This window comes from Sesamum indicum, linkage group LG1, assembly GCF_026168435.1.
Source record: "Sesamum indicum cultivar Baizhima isolate 11 linkage group LG1, ASM2616843v1, whole genome shotgun sequence".
NCBI classification, from domain to species: Eukaryota; Viridiplantae; Streptophyta; class Magnoliopsida; order Lamiales; family Pedaliaceae; genus Sesamum; species Sesamum indicum.
The window spans coordinates 12,537,652-12,559,654 of record NC_142657.1 but is presented as its reverse complement, the minus strand read 5'-3'; the positions used below and the strand labels follow the sequence as shown (position 1 = coordinate 12,559,654).

The 22,003-nt window shown below is 32.5% G+C and overlaps 2 protein-coding genes across 3 annotated transcripts; one reads left to right on the top strand and one right to left on the bottom strand.

Moving 5' to 3' along the window:
• Positions 1-252: 252 nt before the first annotated feature.
• Positions 253-5,630, bottom strand: LOC105158588 (uncharacterized). The gene is made up of 5 exons (XM_011075385.3): positions 4,846-5,630; positions 2,058-4,401; positions 1,343-1,403; positions 986-1,209; positions 253-685 (listed from the first exon to the last, which is right to left on the bottom strand). The coding sequence occupies exons 1-5, from the start codon at positions 4,958-4,960 to the stop codon at positions 619-621; spliced, it is 2,811 nt and encodes a 936-aa protein (XP_011073687.2). The 5' UTR covers positions 4,961-5,630; the 3' UTR covers positions 253-618.
• A 10,195-nt stretch (positions 5,631-15,825) lies between these two features.
• Positions 15,826-21,671, top strand: LOC105158572 (mitochondrial adenine nucleotide transporter ADNT1). 2 transcript variants are annotated; one of them, XM_011075374.3, is made up of 9 exons: positions 15,826-16,142; positions 17,030-17,078; positions 17,861-18,024; positions 18,789-18,826; positions 19,535-19,647; positions 19,755-19,868; positions 20,062-20,406; positions 21,222-21,328; positions 21,424-21,671. In XM_011075374.3, exons 1-8 carry the CDS (start codon positions 15,976-15,978, stop codon positions 21,303-21,305), a joined length of 1,074 nt encoding a protein of 357 aa, XP_011073676.2. In that variant the 5' UTR covers positions 15,826-15,975; the 3' UTR covers positions 21,306-21,328; positions 21,424-21,671. The 2 variants fall into 2 exon arrangements, with proteins under 2 accessions (XP_011073676.2, XP_011073667.2); XM_011075365.3 differs by having other exon boundaries at positions 21,222-21,671.
• The last annotated feature ends 332 nt before the right edge of the window (positions 21,672-22,003 follow it).

The window sequence follows — 22,003 nt, the reverse complement described above, 5'->3', positions numbered from 1 at the left end:
AAATAAAAATAAAAGTCGTACTTTTTTTTTTTTTTTTATCTTTTTGGTCTTATACTTCCACTTTTCTACCCAATTTTGGATGAAAACAAAATTGAACTCTAAAACAGTTTCATATAAATCGTGTTTTACTTCACTTCCATTTCTTCCTCCTAACCAAACACAAAATTATCTCTTATACATCCATTTTTACTTTCGCTTTTCTTATTCCTCTATTTTACACCCCCAACCAAACACACTCATTATTGAAGGGTCTTTGTTGAGAAGCTCCCATCGAGCCAAACATGTCTTATTTACTAAGGTACCGTCATATTCGGACCGATATGACCTCGAACCGGTTCGACTCATAGTTATTTCATGACTCAACAGAAACCATTACAAATTGATTCGAACCAAAACACTAGCAAAGCAGTAGTCACAATCCTGACTGAGGTGCTGCTACCAAAAGCAGAAACAACAATGGATATACACAAAAGAAATAATGATCATTACTAACTTAAGAACGATAAATTCTTCCGATTTCTGAATAAGAATGAACAAATACGAGTTTGTGATGGCATGCAAGAGACGAACCAAATTTCATCGTGTGAAAAAGGTTGAGAAGTCTGAAGCAATCTGCGTCTAACTCTGCGACTGAGCAATGAATCTCGGAACTTTCATGCCGAATCCATGCTTAGCCCTCTCCACCCTGTTCAAGTAGCAACAATCATTAGAATTTCTCCAAGGATTTTGGTTTATGGTTGACAAGAAATATTCTATGGTTTCGCAATTTAAGTTTATAGTTGTTTATACATATATAGTAAGTTTGCCACCGGATAATGCAGCCGGTGATGACTGGAGGAAACTTCACATAAAACTAGAATAAGGAGAAATGAAGTAAGATGAACGGGAAAGAGATGATATGAAGACAAATTCATCAGAAACCTAAGAACCGGTTAAAAGCAGTAGTTGCAGAAGTGATTTCTTGTACCAAGTGACAAATACTTACGTCGGTGCAAGTTTACCTAGACCGTCCAGTTCTTCCCCAGTTTGCTCATCAACGACTTTTCCAGTAATCTCAATCAGATAAGATCTGTTTCTCGTGATTGGAAGACCTCTGCTAGCAAGCAAGTCTAAGTCTTTCTGGTTAAGTTCACGCCCGTTTACAAAAACCCCCGTGTTTCCAGCAGAGCAGTTGTCCGGCAAAGGATAATTGAATTCTTCGATATTCGGCTGCACGATGAATGCATTTGTTTGTGAATTCGTAATGCACATAAGTATCGCTTTTCAGGAATGAGATTGATAATAAAAATAACTGAAAGACTGTGCAGGGGGACAATCTTGTCCTTCACTACAAAAAACTCACCATAATAATACCAAGGCAAGGATGGCCCATCACACCCCAAAACCCAGCTTGCTTATCGTACCTGGGTTTTAAAAAGTTTGCAAAAGACCCGTTAGCATTTTGGATCAAAATGACAAGAAAGCTACAAAAATATTCCCAAAAATGGAAGCATCCATCAATACCCCATTGCAAGGAACAAGCAGAAGAGAGTTTAAAGTTGAGTGCATACATTAAAATATATGCTACTCCCCAGTTAGGATAACCATTACATACAACCGTCGACATAATATACTTTTAGTATCCAACCATCATTAACATCTCATATAAGTCAATGCTTTACCCTAAAACTACATTAACAAACTTTCTCTACCGCAATGGATTCTTTCGACCTACTATGAATATTTTCTCGAGAAACTTGCTTTGTTAATTTTATATTTCTGGTCATCTCTTATGATTATACGCAACTAATTTATTCCGATAGTGTTTCCTCATGGGCTATTCTCGGACATTTTTTAATCAAGTTTCAGGTAATAAAAGTTCAAGATTTTCCATGTTTGACAATTAGACTCAAAGAGTCTGAGTAATATAGATCAAAAGTCATATGCTATTAAATTTAGCAAGACAGGCATGCTATATTGAACTCATCTCCAAGGCACATAGCATCGCTCGAACACGGGAAGAACCAGCAATGCATTTCTAGAACAAGTATCCAAGATCTATTTTTATTTGTACTAACCAGTATTCTCCGGGTTGAATTGGCCCAGCTAGCTTTTCAGCCTTCTTAACTAAACGATCTGGTATGCAATGCCCATTTACAGAAACTTTTGATCCACCAGCTTCTACACCTTGATTAGACTTTGTGAAGTCTCTGAAGCCCTTTCTTATAAGACCTGCCAAGAAAGACTCACCGCCTTTGTTAGCCTTCGGGTGATCTTCTTTACTTATTTCAGCAGAGTCCTGAGATGCATAGCTATTCGAATATTCATTCAAGGGCACATCTATCTCAGTTGCCACTGCTGCATCTTTCACATTTTGCTGAGAGGCAGTCCTGCCAAGAGAAACCCTCTCCTGATCAGGTCTTTTACTTTTGTTCCTTTTGTCAAATCTGCTGACCGCAATATTATCAAGAGAATGATCAGAGAATTCTTGGGGGGAGAAATCAGGATCCGCTAACGACTTGACGGTTGTCATAGGTAACTCTTCAGATTGGGAACCATGTTTTCTAGATAAAATATTTTCTAGGCGCCGCTCATCCTGGGGGAGACTTGAGGTAGAAGAAAGAGGATCCGTTTGCTTCTCAGACTCACTAGAATCTGACTTATTGCCTGCTGCAGAAAACTTGTGCTGGGAGTCATCATAATCATTGCAAGTGTCCATGTTGGCACCGTTAGAATCATCACCCCAGTACCTCACATTTTCATCAACTGTACCAATAGAACCTTCGTCAATCTCAGTTGTTACTTGGTCAACATGTGCAGAAATCGATGCCGTAAATCCCTTGTTCCCAAGTTCAAATGAGATAATTGAAGAACAGGCCCCACATTTCAATTTCTGTTCATTTTTTGCAAATGAAATGTGTTTCCTTGGAAGTTTCAGTAACTCAAAGCAATTACTGCACGTTATAAAAGGAGCACCACCAGCGATGGGATGGCTCACTCTTCCATTCCTATGAGCTACCATCAACTTTCTGGGACGGTGGTACTTGAGACCATCAATATCAGAATCAAGGTCATTCGAATCCAGAGTTAGGGACTGTCGAGAACGCAATGGATGTAAAATTGAGCCTCTGGAACTATCACCCAACGCTCGATGCAAAATAGGATTTGGATGCTGATGAGAATTGAGATTAGAAGGTTCAATTTGAGACCTATGATTATGCATACCTGTGGGTTCAATCGTAGGAGGTATTCGCCAATTCTTATCACAGCAGTGAACACAAGAACATGCAGGCTGATGAAAAAAGTTTTCATGGCGGTGTAACATGAAGAGGTCATGATTGGCATCTCCATAGTAACCAGGAAAATGCTCGTAATAGTGTCGTTGCATGTATTTAGATTGGGGCTGATGAGAAGGCCTCCGAAGCATTTCTGGTTCGTAGGTACCAGAATAATGCCGGAACTCATGTGGGTATCCCCTTTGGGGATACATATCCGGCACTCGTGAACCAAACCTATCTGTGTAAGGAACAAATCCCTGAGGATAGCCAAGATATGGAGGCACCATATCGTCACGAGCAAGTGATTGTTGGTTTACACATTGTGAACTAGTTAAGCCTTCTTGAACATAAGCAGCATTTTGTCTACCACAAGGATTGGGTGAAGTTGGAGAGACCATTCTCCGGTCGGTGCCTATCCTTTCCTTGGCTTTGTCTGAAACCTCACAAGACCGACTAAGTTGATCTTTCAATTCATCAAGTCTCCTTAGGAGCTCAGCGCGACCATTCTCTAAATTTTCTAGTCTAGCATGTTCGTCCAAATCGTGACCTCGGTATCTAGTCCTCTCCCCTTGTTGATAATAAGAGTTAACATCATAACTCGACTGCCCCTCATCATGATAAAGAAAATCATCAAACCTCACCCGTGCAGGAGCACCTTCAGCAGGCCGATAAGACGCCACCGGCCCATTATTTTTCACAGCCCACTGGTCCATAGCAGGCCTCGACCTTACTGACTCCATTGGAGGCCTAATTTCTTTAACATGTTCACCATGAAAATTAACATATTCTGGCCTATCCACATTCAAGTCACCATTTTTGCCTAAATTTCTGTTACGAACAAAACCTTGAGAATATGACATGTACTCGTCATCTAAACTTTCTCGTCTTCTCATCCTCTCTTTTCCTCTCCGACCAATATCTGAATCTGACATAACCTCCCTATTTTCAGCTCCGGTTATGGAACTACCATTTGAAGCCACTCCTTCCCTCTGGACTCTCTCCCCTCCAGTGCCTCCACTCCCATCAGCACTTTCCACGTTAACCTCGGAAACTTTTACTATGCTACCTTCCTCAGAAGCTCCTCCACCATCAACATCGTCAGATATCTTTGTCAATCCATCTTCCGGAGTCCCCTTCTTTTTAGCTGTATAATCAAAAGAACCACAAGTAACAATCAAATCTTCAGTTTTCCCTCCAGAAAAATACCATTGAGCCCCAATATCATGACTATAACATCGTTTCATTTCCAAGGAATCAATCTACCTGATAACACGGAACTATTGCCATTCCAGTTGTAATAACACAGAAACAGACACACACACACATCAAGATTCACATCAAATCAGCTCAATAGTTTCTAAAAGAAGAATCTTTCCATTTCATTAGGCACATAGCATCTGCAATTAAATGATTCTTCCAAGATCACACAACCTATAGGTCTTGAAATACATATTCAACCAGTAGCTCAAGGGCCTAACTAAGAGTTCCTCTCTAATATAAAGCACGGACAAATTCTTCATCAACATATACACCCAGAACAAGCCCACATAAATACACACAAAAAAAATGCACAAAATACGAACTTTACCTCTGAGAACCGCACCGCAGCCGCCGCACTGGTAGAGAGAGAAGTCAGGGAGCTCTGGGAGGAGATTTTCACACTTTGGGCAACGAACCAACCGAACTTTTGCAGCTTCTGCCATTTCTCTTTTTTATTTATTTTTTCTCCTTTATCTCCAAATACTTCACCAAATCAAAATCTTTATTTACAAAATCCTACTATCTTTTACGCTGTAGCTCACGTTTTTACTGGCCACCAAGAAACAATCAAAACCAGACAACCTAAACAAGTAATCCCATGAAGTGAACCTTAAAAATCTTGAACCCCACAACGCCAAGATCATCAATGCACCCCAACTAACCAAAAAGATCAAATCAACCACAAAATGGGATTTTTTTTCTTTGTTCTGCTAAAAAAATGAAAGGAAACATTAAGTAAAAATGTCACAGTCAAGACGTGGGAATGGTACTAAAAACACATGGAGTGGAAATGCTTGACTTCGTTGGTTTCCCAATTACAGAGGTTTTCAGGAACAGCAACAAATGCAAGTACAAGCAAACAAAGCTTCTCTGGGACTACAAAACAAGACTCCTACTGGTCTGTTTGTTTTTCTTTGTTTTTATGCTTGATTTACAAAAGTGCAGGAATTATTTTTAAAATTATATATTTTTTAAATTAAAAAAAAAGGAAAATGTAAAAAGCTGAGATTTGGGTTTTCCAAGAAAAGGGGATGGTTGGATTTGGAGGGAAGGAGGGAATATGATAACGACTCCATTCCCGACATTTTTTGCTTTTCTGTGATGAAATTTTGATTGTGTTGTTGCGATCAGTGAGTAATTTATTAGCAGGGGGGGAGGGGCAGGGCCAAACGGCGTAGTTTGGAGAGTGTAAGCTACAGTACGGCGTCGTAGTTATGACTTTGTCAAAAGCTGCTTTGGCAAAAGCAAAAGCGGACTGCAGCTGTGTTTGGCAAACACCGTTTCTTAGGGCAGTGGACGCTGTTAAAGTTAAAAACGTCTGCCAAGATTCAATTTTTAGCTTTTGCTCTTTCTTAGCCGAAAGTCGTCACTGGGGAATATGTTGTTCTTTTACCAAAATGCCCCTTATGCTTCTGTTTATATGGATCTATACACCCTTTCGAAATTGTAACTTTTTAATATAAATTTATTTTACAAGGATTAAATTTATATGTTTTTTTATTCAAAATTGGATAAAATTACAACATTAGTGTTAGGTTAAAAACACAAACATCCCCTGACCTTTATAAAATTATAAAATAATTATAATTACAAATATACCCCATTTGTAAAGACCACTGCTTACAAAAAAAGCATACACTGACATCCGTTAGGGGGTGTAGCAGTAATTTTATAAAAAATAAGGGGTATTTGTGCATTTTGATCTAATATTAGGAAATGACAATCTAATTGCCCCTTAAAAATATTATATTTTTAATGATGCTTTTTTGCTTTATAATATAATTTGAAACTATATAAACTCGATTTTCTTTCTTATTACTTGAGAAGCAAATTAATAATTATTTTTTTCTTATTAATTATTAGGGAATTTGATTCATTGAATGGTAGTTATGGAGAGTTTTTCTTTAATGAAAAGATTAAATTGATGTAAATAAGATCAAATAGTTAGTTAAAAAAAATTAATGTAAATTAAATCGAGCTCCCTTGAGGTTTACAATTACCAATACTTTCTAGTTATATGAAAAAATTACAATTATCTCCTAATATGTTACATAATTATATAAAATTTTAATTTAAAAAAATAAATAAATATATATATATAAGAAAACTAATATTGGGTGGACATCACTATAAAAAAAATTGTAAGAAACTGATGTTGGATAAATGTTATTATAAAATAAATATAATTTTTTTAAAAAAAAATATTTAAACGTACAATTCATAGTTCAAAAAGACATTTTCGATACAGATTTTGGATAAAACCCTAATTGAAGCTTTATAATAACATGGGTCAATTATTGGACAAATATTATTATCAGGAATATAGAAAAACGAGGGAATATTTGTAATTTTATTAGCAAAATTATAAAAGCCATAATGGAAAAGTAATAACTTAACAAGAACACTTATAATTGAATTATTTTAATTAATAATAGTTCATCACTTTAAATAAAAATAAAAATAAAACATAAGGAAAGAACATTACATCAGTGTTTTGCGTACAGTAACGAATCGCTATTGAAATATTAACCTAATAATTACATTTAAAAATTTTATAAAATCTAACGGATCACGAATTTAAATTTAATCAAACATAAATGTATTTATTTCAATTTACGTGAAATTGGTATTTAGTAATTATTAAAAAAGTATATTGAAGTATTGATTTTATAGTGCAATGTAATAAGGTAAGAGAGAGTAGAAATGTGTTGAAGGGGTGATGTGGACTTGTCCAAGAAGACCATTCTAAGTCTTGCTTTCTACATCCTTAAAACTCATATCCCCATATTCTAAATATGAACTAATTTCATTCATAATATTGGGACATCTGATGTGACATTTTTCTGTCTATTTTGGACTCTCATGCGTTTTCTTTTTCATATATAATTAATCATAGTATGATTTTTGGAATATGTCACCACTCCTATACGCGTTTACAATTTGATAAATCGAGTCAAAATTGAGAATTATGTTTTTCGAACTGAATTTAAAAATTCAATTTTGTGAGATTTTGCACCAATTTATCAAATCGTCCTGAATATTGAAATAGTATTTTTATTTAAGAAATCATTGTTTTTAAGATTTCTTTTTTAAATAATTTATATTATTAATGAAAAAAATCAACTTATCAAATTCCGAACAATATCCAAAAAAAATTTGTAATTACAAACAGCGAATCGATTCGCCTACAAATCTCAGTTTGATTTTATTAAACGAATAATATATGCAAATCTTGTAATAAAATATACTACTTAATTACATCATTTCTTTTAACAAATAAATAAGTTGGTTATTATAATTAAATTTTGTATAGTTTTATATTTTTATTTTTTATGAATTTCTTAATTTTCACAACAACTATTTTATGTTAGTAAAATCGAGATTGCCTAATCTCGATCCTATTATAATCTAAACAACGACTCTAGATAAGATAAATTGGAGCTCGACTCAAATTTAGATTTCGATTTAATGAACCCACGACTAGTCAACGTGGGGTGAAACCTAAAACACTGAGGAAGCATATGACGCAATTTTCTTTTTTTAATTCATTCAGATACGCTTTTAATGAATTTTAAATCTAATATTTATGTAATAAAATATAAGGTAAATTGCAATCTACTTTTTTGTATTATAAAAAATAGGCAAACAGTCCCTCTATGAAAAATAAAATAGCAATTTATCTCCTTGTATTTTTTAAAATATAACAATTTACTCCCCTGTATCGTAATTTTCAAAATATAGGTGATGTGTCGTAATTTAATCTTAAATTTGTTGATGTCACTGAATGAAATATGCTTTTTAGATGGTGTGAGTTCGCCTAAATTCCTCCCAACAGAAGACGTACAATTCAAAAAATTGTAAGAATCGTATTGAAAAAGCTTTGATTATAGACGTTAGATGCCTAACCTAGATAGGTCATAGGGAATGTACGCTTAAGATCATAAGAAATAGGGTAAATTACAGCCCTGAAATTTTGCATAATTACAAATACTCCCTCGTTATGAAAACTTACAAATATCTCACTCGAATGAAAATAATTATGTAGTCCTTAAAAGGGGAGGTAAATATATATTACTACTTTACCCTTGCCAATTTTTTTTTATAAAAAAAGAAAATATTTGAAAAAAATATAAAGAAAATTTGAGGGTTGGTAAAGTAAATTATGCACTGAAAATATTAGTTCATAAAAGTCGTTTGTTAAATTTTAAAAAGTATATAAAAATTATAATTTATAATCCAAAATGGCATTTGACAGTTCACTATAAAAATTGATAAAAACATAACGGAATGGATTTATTGTTATACGGACATCAAAATTAAATGGGTATTTATAATTTTTCAAACAATGAGAAAAATTTGTACTTTGCCAAACTTCAGGGAGGTAATTGTAATTTACCTTAAGAAATATTAGAATAGCAAAAGTTGTACTTAGGGCATGAAGAGTTGATATTTACAAAAAAAAAAAATTATAATTTTTTGTGAATCACAAATTTAAAAATAATTAATTGATCAACATTAATCCATACATACCAGAACTTAGATTGGATCAAAACTAGCTAGGTCGGAACAAGCCGAGTAAAAGCTCAAATCTTATTTAAAATAGAATTAGAAGCATTAAATCTGTGCACGTCTAGGACGTTCAACATATTACGTTCAACAGATTGATCAATAATCGTAAAATTAAAAGCTTTTATGTTTTAAATATACAGATAGCATATATATATTTGATGTGGTTGTGATTTTAACGAAAGGGTGAAACAAGAATTTTACCTACGATACAATTACGCACCAGGTGAAAATACGCGGTATACGAGAGGATTTTTGGTATGTATGATAGGTCAAAATCAATAAATAGTAACCTCTTGTAAAAAATAATATTTTGAGTATTTAAAGTGGTGTTGGAAATTATGCAGTGTGTAGAGTGTATGTACTTATTTTATGACTCATATATATAAATTTACTTTTTTGCCCTTGTGAATAGAAGGTGTAATACCAGCATATATATTATGAAACTTGTATAATATTGCAACAATATGGGAATTAGAGGTGACAGAGTATTCTTATAACGTTTCACTATATAATCATACAACATAAAATGACCTATTTAAAGGCTCCAAAATTACAACCAAAACTCTCATTTTCAATTTATGGGAGATGAAGATGAACATCCACAGCCTTTTGAATTTCTTAAATTTCATAACAATATGTACAAAGTGTAATATAAGATGTAACAAATATTTATAATAAAACATTAGGACTGTCTTTGTTTTTCTTTGGGTAATGAAATTTATTTGAATCAACCATAAACAACCAAGTCCAATATAAGAAATCAATATGAAGTTAGAAAAGTATATAAATTTATAATTTGTGCAACTTTTTATTTTTTTTTTTTAGTTTTGGTGGGACGGTATTACTCGAGTTTGTTTGATTGGGGTAAAAAATAGGTGTATAATAAAAATGAAAGTAAAACAACAATAGAAAAAAACTTACATAATGTTTGGATTTGTTTTCTGAGTATTTTGTTATGTTTTGTGAAAATAGAGAGAGAAAAACAAAAATAAATAAGTATGTATGTTTGGATTTATTTTTGAAGATAATTTAAAATAAGTATTGTATGTTTAATGTTGTGTTTTGAGAGACAAAAATTACTATTTATTGTCAAATCATGTCTTTTATATATATATATATGTATGTATTTATGCTAAAACAGTTTAAAACACCTAAATAAGATGTTTCTGAATGATGGCAAACATTAGGTATGTTTTGACTTGTCCCGAAAATAACTTGAAAATGAAAACAAACATAGTGTTAGTGTTTGGCTGGGAAGAATAAACGAAGGGAAAGTAAAGTTGAATTCATTTGAAATCCATTCAAAGTTTAATTTTATTTTCGTCCAAAAATTGAGTGGAAAAGTGAAAGTATGAAACCAAAAAAAACAAAAAAGTACATATGTTATTTTTATTTACTAGATTACCTATATATATAATTTTTCTTTTTTTATTTTCTCGCTAATAACATTTGTACATAATTTTTGAGAAAAAAATAAGTACAAAAAAAATTGAACTTGCGTGATAAGTATTTATATTAATTTTTTTAAATTTCAATAATTTAAAATTAATTTAGTATAATATTAACTTAAAAATAATTTTATTAACTTAGTCTTTTAGTAAAAATATGGAATTTGTAAGCTTGACCATAACAGCACAATAAGCAACTTTGGTTTTAAATTGGGGCCCCAAATTGGTAACTTAAGTGTTTGCGATAGATAGCCTTTAGGGGTGTAAACAAATGGATTCGGCCTCAACCTATTCATAGTGTTTGGAACTGTATTTTGAGTGTTTTGTTTTGATGTTTTGGAAATAGAGAGAGAAAAATAGAGATAAATAAGTGTGTGTTAGAGATAGATAGTATGTTTGAATTTGTATTTTAAGGTAATTTAAACTATTTTAAAATGTGCGTAGGTTTGATGTTGGGATTTGAGAGACAAAAATCATGATTCATTGTCAAAATTTATCTCTTATATATAAATATATATGTAAATATTGTATGTTTAATGTTGTATTTTTTAGAGACAAAAATCACTGTTTATTGTCAAATCATGTCTCTTTTATAGTATATATATATTATATATAGAAAGTTGAAAAACAAAAAATATACAGATAAGGTGTAAAAATCACAAAAATAAACATCGAGTGTGTTTTTATCTTGTCTCGAAAAATGCCCAAGCATGAAACTAAGAATAGTGATTATTTTCTCAATTTATTTAAATTATTATGGATTTTAAAAAATTATGTTCCGGTCTTATTTGATGATTGGTCAATTTAGGCTAAAACGAGCATTAATTAAATCAAAAAGATGAGCCAAGTTTGAGTAATTTGATATTTTAAATTGTGTTATTTTTTTATTGATCGAATCAAGTTCAAATCGAATTTCAAAAGTACTCCTCAAACAAAAATAATTATTCAAGATTGGTTTATCAAATTCAGTGAATCAAGTCTGTACAAACTTTTATCGATCAATTTCAGACGTATCTCGAGAAGTTAGGTTTAATTTTGAATGGTTTCATACATCAATCTTAGCGTTTCTTTGCCCAACTTCTTGCAGTTAATGATGCTCTTGTTGCAGTTGTAATAATATCGCCTCATTAAAATGTCTGAACAAAACAACATATATTTATAGATAGATTCTTTTCATTTATTATGGCTCGATTTCATGAACTTAATTCATCGATAAAACTATCATTCACGTAGTCAGTAATTGTCTGTACAATCAAAATTAATCATTTATACATATATGTATATCATATGAAAGACCATAATAACATACATAATACCATAATTTCCCGATCAGAATCAAATAGACTGTGAAAAAAAAAAAAAAAAAAAAGATGGTATAATGATCATCTCTTGATCATGATCAAATTACGAATTCGATTAAAAAGAGTGGAAATTCTACTTTTCACACCTTTGGCCTTCTCCCTATGCCTCCTTTTACGAATAACAATATCGGTCGTCTTCTTGCAGTCTTCCTCAAACTCTAACGAGCTTGTCGTAAACCCAAAAGGCGACGGCAACGCCATTGTGTGCCTCTCAATGACATTCGCGACGGAAACCAGCTCGTAAGCATCATACAACGGACTCCCACAATCCCACACCTCGGGAACTCCTTGTCTTTCTTCTTCCTCTCCGCTCGTTGTCATGATAGTTAATGTCAGACTCAGACTCAATCTAACTGCTTCATGTTTTAGCGACGGCTTTGATGAGTGGACTCTCGTCTCGGGCACATGTAAACTAGTACTATTTGCTTATCTTTCGAACACGTGGGGTGATGTGATTGGATGTAAGATTTTGTTACGTTTGGTTCAATAATGTTTCTAATCATGTTAGAGTAGGTTAATGAATGAAGCTACACAACCACCCAACCGCCGGCTGTCCTAACCACTTCTATTGTCTAAATGTCATGTCCTTCTTCCTTATCTGTTTAATGTGTGATTTTGTTTTAATTTCATAATTATGTGAGATAAAAATAAGATAAACACTCACCCATTCGATAAGACTCCAACATTTGATCTCAAACTTATTATAGAATTGCAATCATAATCACTATGCTAAGATATCATTAATATTACTGTGTGATTTAATTGCAATGAGTAGAAAACAGTCCAAAACTTTAACAAGTTAAATACAATTTACCCATCTGTATTAATAAAAAAATATCAAAAAGCCCATGTGAAAAAACAAAGTGCAATTTCACCCATTGTGATTTCTAAAATGATGCAATTTACACTTTTTCGTTAATGCTCGTAGGTGATAAATTGCATTTAACCCTACTCTAACTCTTGTTTTGTCCATGAGGGTCATGAATAGCCTTTAAAGATGGTCAGAAATTTGTAACAATCTAACACATGAGATGTTTGGAAGGATTTAGAATTTTATTTTTATTTTTAAGAAGCGGTGATTATATAATTACATCAACAGACTGCGTAATACATGTATCTTTTATGAGACTCGAACCTATGATGATATCGAATTTGTTCATGAAATCTCAACTAACTTTTTAGACCAAGACATCATTATAGGCCTTTTAAAGCGTTAATTTTAGAGTATTTATGAAATGAGAAAGAATACGAAATATTATACTAATAATCATCTCATATTTATTTTTTTATCAAAAGAATAAATTATAAGTTTAGAACTCAAACAATTAAATTATCTAATTGTTTTGTTCGTAAAATTATTATGAGTATCGTGTTTACATCACTTATATATTATTTCTTTTATTTAACATATATATGTGTGCGTGAGCGCATTTATACATTGCCAATGATCGTGTCATGTCATGTCATGTCAGACTTTTTGTATCAAAAAAAAATTAATAATAAAATATGTACTTAATTGTAATTAGCTGATAAGCACTTTAATTCAGTTCTTACAAACACCCCATAAAAATGTACCGAGTTCAGCCTATTCTGGACAACGAATTAATTTGAATGTTACTTTATGATATAATAGTTATTCTACTCATTATTTAATTTGATATTTTTATATAACCACTTTTAACTATATTAATCAGTTTTTCAGATTCAAATCTGAACAGCCGAATTCTAACCTTCCACATGCATAGTCACGTAGTTAATTTCTAATGAAGTCTAATTTAATTGGCGAAGTTAAAGTACTATGATCAAAAGATCATGTATTTGAATCCCACCAATATGTGAGACTGTGAGCTAGTCTACTTTAATAATAGTTATTAATTAGTTATATACAGGGCGAGTAGCAATTTACTCTATTGTGATATCAGAAATGAGCAAATCACCCAATATGAAAAAAATAAATAGCAATTTATCCCTTGTGTTTTAAAAAAAGAAGCAATTTCTCTCCCTGTCTAAGGAGGTAAATTGCTTCATTTTTTAAAACACATATGGATAAATTACTATCTTATTTTTCATAAGAATGTTGTTTGCTTATTTTCTATAATACATGTAAGTAGATTGTAATTTACCCATTATATATATACATATATTTGATAATGATAATTGACATATATTGATTGTTAATTTAAATTTATTACGTAGTTATAATCAATTTTTAATTTGAGTTAATTGTTTTATTATTATAAAAAAAATTATATAAATATATACAAAATGTATAATAGATTTATAACGTACATCCACGATTTGAACATTTTCTTTTTTTTCATTTAAATATTGGTCATGTCGTGGATGTGATTCCCCATTTTTTAATATTTTTTTGTTTATTTTTATAAATTAATTTTATTTAATTTATTTTTAATAATATATTAAAATTCAAAAAAATTATAATATTAAAATTATATTAGTTTAAAAAATATAATAAACTAAACAAATATAATAGTGTATATTTTTTTACAATTATAAAAAAAATACAACGAACTAATATTTGCAAGACTTTAGTTCAAACCATGGCTCGATGTAAAACGTCCCTTGAAAGACTCTAAGACTGTGTTTGGTAATGATTTAAAATCTTTGATCATGTGATAAACTATAATTCAAAATGAAATTAAAGAATTTAAACTTTTTCATAATATTTAATTATCCAAATAAATTCGATAAATTTATTACAATGAATTTAAATCTTAATTTTAAATTTATCGAACCAAATACAATATAACAAATAGTATGTATATTTCTTTTCGACCTCAATAGTTAAATTGTAGTAAATGCTTTAGAAATAAATTTTTTATTTAAAAAAACATCAACCTTTAGTAATTTGCATGACAAAAATTGCAATAAATGCTTTTTGAAAAATCATTCATAGTGTTTGGTTTCGATTTTGGCCCATCAGAAAACATTGAAATGTTCTGCCTGAATTGTTTTGTCCATTTTTGACTAACTTTTGGGTGTTTTGGAAGAGTATTATGAGGACAAATAATATAGAATAGGTTCAGAGCCCTAAAACCCATTTTTTTTCATTATTTAAATTTATCACCTCGAATAGAATGACTAACAAAAATATTGTTTATCCATTACTAGAGTGCATTTAATTATTTATAAAGCGTATTTATATAATTAGAAAATACTATTTATTTTAATCTATTCACAATTAAGTAAATTATATACATACTCACACATATATATATAAAAAAGACATGATTTGGCAATGAATAATACTTTTTGTCTCCCACTAAACAACATCAAATATACCATACTTACTTTATATTATCTCTAAAAACAAATCTAAACATACACACTTTCTTTAACACATACTTATTTATCTTTGTTTTTTTCTATCTATCTCCACAAAACACACCAAAATAAATTAAAAATGAACTTTCGAAAAAAGTGACTTTTTTAACAAAATATTTGATATTAATCACTAAATATCCAATAAATTTTCAAATGAATCTTTATATTTGGAACTTCATATAAAGTGTGATTTGAAACATGTTATATTTGGAACTTCATACAAAGTGTGATTTGAAACATGTGTTGCATTCCTACCTTTTCATTTAGTTATATTGGATAATATCTCAATAAATTTTGACTAAATAAATATTTATGGCTATTAATTATTTTTATTGGTAATTACAATACATTTAATTTGATCTAATTATTACTAGTGTGTATGATACATTCTATGCATGTGAATAATTTTTATAAAATATTTAAATTATATTATTTTCTTTATATAGATTAAAAAATTTACCTAAAATAAAAACAATTATTTAATTTAGAAAAAATAAAAAATTAACATTCTAAATAAATTAAAAGAGAATCACACGTGCGAAAGATATTTGCTTCACACGCACGCCCAACTATAAATTTTGTCTTTTCTCGTTATCACTGAACTCCAATTCCCCGCCCCGCGCTTTTTGTCTCGTTCGCCGGAGAATCCAGTCACGGCGTTCGGCGGTTTGGGTTAGGGTTCGGCCAGGGGAATATAGAGTAATTGTGTTCCGAGAGTTTGTCTAGTTCATCTGTATGGGGTCGGAGGATACGGTAGGGAAGACAGGCGAGACTGAAGCAGTATCGACGATCGTAAATCTTGCTGAGGAAGCCAAGGATTATCCTGAAGGTGTTACACCTCCAAGCCGTACTTTCCGCAGCATCTGTAAATCTCTCTTCGCTGGAGGCGTCGCAGGGGGAGTGTCAGTTCACTCACTCTCTTTCTGTATCTCTATGTAGCGATTTTAAAATACTTATACCCGTACATGTACAAGTATACATGAACAGAGTTACTTTTATGTTTCAGCATGCTAGCACATTTATGTGTTGAGAACGGTGGACATGTATGTAGATTTTGAAATGAAATGACGCGTTTTAGACTTCGTAATTCGTGAGTTCAGAGTTGTTATGAAGATATGCTTTGTGTTTTATTAGTTCAATTCTGGATTTAGTTAAGTTATCTGAGTTCTGATTTTGAAAGTGATACTAATTTTGTTCATTATTTCTGGATTTCGGTTTTATCTGTTGTGATTGATGCTTCCAGTTATCTGTTATTGCTAATTAAGAACTTGTATGGGCAAAACCAAAAACAAGGAAGCAATGGACGTGCTCTATTAAGTTTGGTCCAGAGGTGTATGAACTGTAAATACAAGTATTACTAATTTAGGGTTCAACTCTGCTGATTCTTGTTTTATCTTTTGTTGCTTGAAGCCTTAATCCAAAAAAGAACTTCAAAGTAGAGTAACATAAGGGCAAATATGAGTAACACAAATTCTTCGTCTTAATTATTCATTAATCCTCTAAAACTAACTTGTAGAACGTTTTCTGAGTTTAGGCTTCCTATCCTCAAACCTTAAAACGAGAATAGATGGAGGGTAAGGGGGTTATGGTGTTATGAGAAATGGAAAGTTTGAACCCTGTATCTGCATTAGCAACACATCATTTTGCTGCATTCTTTTTGTTTCAGACAGATCGATGTTTACTTCTTTCTCTAGGCTAATATCATTTTTAATAGAGCTGATATATGCATTCTGTTGAATTAATTGTGTTGTCTTTGATATTTGGGTATCCATTTTTTCTCATGTCACAGGTCACGTACTGCAGTTGCTCCACTGGAGCGGTTGAAAATTTTACTTCAGGTTCAGAACTCTGGATGCTTGATTATACTTTTACATATGTCATTTTTTAGCCAACTGGTGATGATGAGAGATGCTTGTTTTTGAACTGTGTACAGTTGACATTTGAATTTCTTTCCAACACTTATTCTGATAAATGTCAAGCATAGGAAGTAACCTGGTTTGAAACTGTATCCAGTCATTATTCCTACGTTTCTTCGATGATTCAGTCATCCTTTTTCAGAAGACATAGCCAGCCAACAAGGTGCATGCAGACAAAACTAGAGAAGATGTGTGAATAAGTTGGTTTTTCAGCTCTCATAATTCTTGGTGATGATATGACTTAATGCAGACAAATTATCTTATTCTAATGGTTAATGTTGCATATTTGGGATGTTTGTCAGCTTCCTGAATGCATTGTTGGTTTGTATTTATGAAGTTTTCTTTGAGACAACCTGCATATTTTGTATGCCATGTGAAAACATTGTTCTCTTTTGCTAAAGGAATAAATTCTTGAAAATTCTTCTCATGCATAGCAAAATAAGAAAAATGTACATGCAAATGTAAACTTTAGATAGTATTCCTTATTGCTAAGGTAACATATTTTACATGTGGCTTAAACCAATCTCACTTGCATTTCTCTAACATCAACTCTATTCAACCCACAATTCCTTGCCAACAATAACTGTCTGAACTGTGTTCTAAAGACTTTGTATTGTATAAGCATTGCTACTTGGTTTGACCTTGTCTATCTACTTGTTGCTGTGAGCAGTCAACCCACAAATACTTATTCGTGAAAATTGCAGGTCCAAAATCCACACAACATCAAGTATAATGGAACAGTTCAGGGATTGAAATACATATGGAGAACAGAGGGCTTCAGGGGACTGTTCAAAGGAAATGGCACTAATTGTGCTCGTATTGTTCCAAACTCAGCTGTCAAGTTCTTCAGCTATGAGGAGGCGTCAAAGTAGGTTCCAGTGCTCAATTTTATGCTTTTTCTTTAAATATGAAAAGAAAATCTTCATACCTAAGCCCTATCGTATCAATTACTCCCTGGCCCTTCATTATGATCTGTAAATGCATTGACTTAGGAAATAAATGCTCTCACAAATCCTGTTGCAACATTTGCATTGGTCAACAATGAACGTCTGGTTAACTTTAGCTCTATGATCTCTTCAATAAAAATTGTTCATGGTGCTAGCGAAAGCTATTGTTTTAGTTGGCTTAACTTCTGTTACTGTATTTAATTTCTTATTTATTTCTCGTAACTATGGAAACTATAAAAGGGAAAGAGTTGCTATAGGTCTAGGACTTGTACTTTTTACCATCGTTGACCTCAAGTTGAAACACATTTAAGTTGGACCACAAAATATGGAGATGTTCCTGATATCTGTTGCTGCTTCTTTTTCTTTTTCTTTTTTCCCCCCATAAAACCCCCAGAATATAAGCTCAACTGTTAACTTGCTTTGCTTATGGATTTTCTTGGTGTTCTTGTGTTCTCCCACCTTGTGCGCTTTGAGAATCTGCTGGAATGATTATTCATTAATTGATTTGAATTTTAAGGAAAAAATAGTTAAGCATTCAAATTGCTTTTGCAGTGGCAGTCCTATCATTGGCTAGTTTTTGGTATGCAGTCTGTCTATTCATGTAATATATATACATATATGTATTCTCTTTCAGTGAGTTGATGGTAGATGCCTCTTTTCTCCTAATTTTTCTCTCTTTGAACAGGGGAATATTATGGCTATATCGTCAGCAAACAGGAACTGGTAGAGTCCTGTCTCTTTTTGCTTCCTCTGCTTCTAATCTTGAGTTTGTGGAGAGTGGAGTTCATTCAATGCTTCTGATGGTTTATGGCTTGCTCATGCATGCCTGTGGCATTTAAATTATTTTCTGGGTTGCCAGTCTTCTTGGTGGTCTATTTCCATGTGCATTTTTTTTTCCTTGTTTGGGATTCAGTTGATTCTTTTTGGATTAGTTTATTCATATATTAATGATCTTGTAGTGCTGGTGAGTATGTTTGTGAATGAGAATGGACTCAAAAGTTAGTATTGAGCTTCATGTTTGCAAAGGAGTATACACTGTTTTAAGTTGTTGTTTGATCCTCAACATTCTGATTTGGTCAAAAGTATTGAAGGCAGGCTTTGTTAACAGGGCCTTTGTAGAATATTTTCCCTTAACAATAATGTTAAGACGAAGACCTTGATATTGGAAACCCTGAAGAGTTGGTATTTCGAATGCCATATTTCCTGAGAAACATGCTACGTGTTGTCTTTAATATTTTAGAATTAGTCATTTTTATGCTTGTGTAGTGCTAGTACTCAATGAAATCGCACATCTCGCAAGATGGCATTGGTGCAAAATGGCATGGACACTTTATAGGGTACTTATAAGACATAGGGAAATTGGTCGATTTATTTGTGTGGGGAACTTATATAACCACTATTAGATTCTCACTCCACCATTTCCATTTGCAGAGGATGCTCAACTGACCCCACTTTTACGCCTTGGAGCTGGAGCATGTGCTGGGATCATTGCCATGTCAGCTACTTACCCAATGGACATGGTACGAGGTCGGCTTACTGTCCAGGTACTGCTGGGATATGTAGTTCTCTCTTATTGCATTCCTCGTAGGTGCTGATTTTCTGTAATATATTTAGCATTTAAGAATTAGTTTTAACTTGGCCTTCTTCGCAGACCAACAAATCACCTACACAGTACAGGGGAATCTTTCATGCTCTTAGAACAGTTTTTACTGAAGAAGGTCCTCGTGCTTTATATAAAGGATGGCTTCCTTCTGTGATAGGAGTTGTAAGTAGTTCTTCACTACTTCTGATAATCACCCAAACATGGCAGATAACATAACCATCTCTGGTAGGAGTCAATCAAGTGCTAGCTTTCATTGTCTTAAAATTTTCATTATACTATTCTGGTATGTTATTTGTAACATAAAATCCTTTCTACTTTTGATTAGTGCAGCCTCATATGTTTGCTTAATTTTCAGGTACCTTATGTGGGTCTCAACTTTGCTGTATATGAGTCTCTGAAAGATTGGTTGATCAAAACTAATCCATATGGATTAGTAGAAAACTCCGACTTGAATGTGACCACAAGGCTTGCCTGTGGCGCTGCTGCAGGCGCTGTTGGCCAGACAGTTGCTTACCCACTTGATGTCATCCGTCGAAGAATGCAGATGGTGGGTTGGAGGCATGCTGCTTCTGTTGTCACTGGAGACGGAAAGAGCAAAACACCCCTTGAGTATACAGGAATGGTAGATGCATTTAGGAAAACAGTTCGGTACGAGGGATTTGGGGCTCTGTACAAGGGCTTGATTCCAAATTCTGTCAAGGTTAGTGAACTGCTTCTTCTAATATCTGATTGATACTACTAGGGTCACTATTTGGCATTTTAATCTGCATATGAGGGTGCCGGAAAAGAATAAAATACCACACACAACCAAAAGTCTCTAGCAATATAGAAATAGATATTTGAGTGACATAAGTTTGCTAGGCTGGACTGCATAAGATGCTGAAGCAGCGTCAACCTTTAGAGTGGAGAGCTTCTTTCTTGATTACTGTTCAAGAGACCACCTTATTCGACAATTTTGGATACCCAGCCATAAGTCCATGTGACATTAAGAGAGTGTTTGGCCGAGCTTAAAAAAATCTTATAAACTAACATTTTACAAGATGTTATTGGGGCTGATAAAATATTCGATATTATCTTAAGAATAAGCTATTAAAGTGTTAGGATAAATTAATATGATAATAATTATAAGATCTCAGTAATTATATTTTAGTGAAGAATATGATCTAAATATGAATTAGCTTATTCAATGCAAAAAATATGATAGGAACTCTTTTATCTTTTCTAAAGGAGCTTGTATGTTCATAACATCTTTCTTTAGAATTTAAAAGCTCATTTTTCAAAAAACTTTTGCTAGCTATTTTACAACATCTTATAAGTTCTATTTATAGCTCAACCTTACATCTTCTAATAAGTGTATCATGTTAATACTTGAACTAAATCCTCTAAGATGTGGTAGTTAATTGCAGTTTTCTCAAAGCTGTAATGCCCTTTTTACATAGTGTGAAGAGCTTTTTGATCATCTTTGTTAGACTTGAAAGAGTTTTTAGATTGTGTAACAAAATTTCTCTCTTTTAGGTGGTCCCTTCCATTGCTATTGCATTTGTGACATATGAGGTGGTAAAGGACATTCTTGGAGTAGAGATGAAAATACCAGATTGAAACACATTCCTAAGGGAGTTGAGGTTATTTGTTGAACTTCCATGTGATTTCGTGCACCCTGGAATAGTTAGAGATGAATATATGGGGAAATTTTATGTTTTGCTTTCTCCATGTACAGGAAACTAGGAAGCTATGAAGTTTGAGCCATTTTGTGACCGTCGGCCTTGTATTCTATGGCCTTTTTCTTGTGGTAATAGGGACACACTTAGTAAAGGAATTGTCAAATAGAAAGCTCATTCTCTAGGTTTTAAGCTGCTCTTTAGTTACCGTTGGGGTTTCACTTTCGCACAATTGTCGCCTTCAGTTTCATATTTTACCCTTTTATAGTTCAATTGGTAAAGAGTTGATGGTTTCTTTTGGATGTTACCACTGGTCCTTGATTTGTCATAAATTGGGCTTCACAGATATTGCCTGCGTCAGAAACTTCATTCGGTTGGTCTGCAAGATTGTTTTCATAATTAAACTGCCATATCAGTTGGAGACTAGAGGTGTCTTGATAATTTAACTGCCATACTCTTATAAAAACTGCCAATGAAAAAGAGATCTTGTAAAAGTTTTGATTATAAATTATAGTTTTATATAATATATTACTAATATGAATGTAATAGGTATTGTAGAAATAGTTATTAATTTGGTCATTCACTAAGTTATAACTTATAGCCTTTTTCAATCATGAGGTGGTGAAACTTATCCAGTAA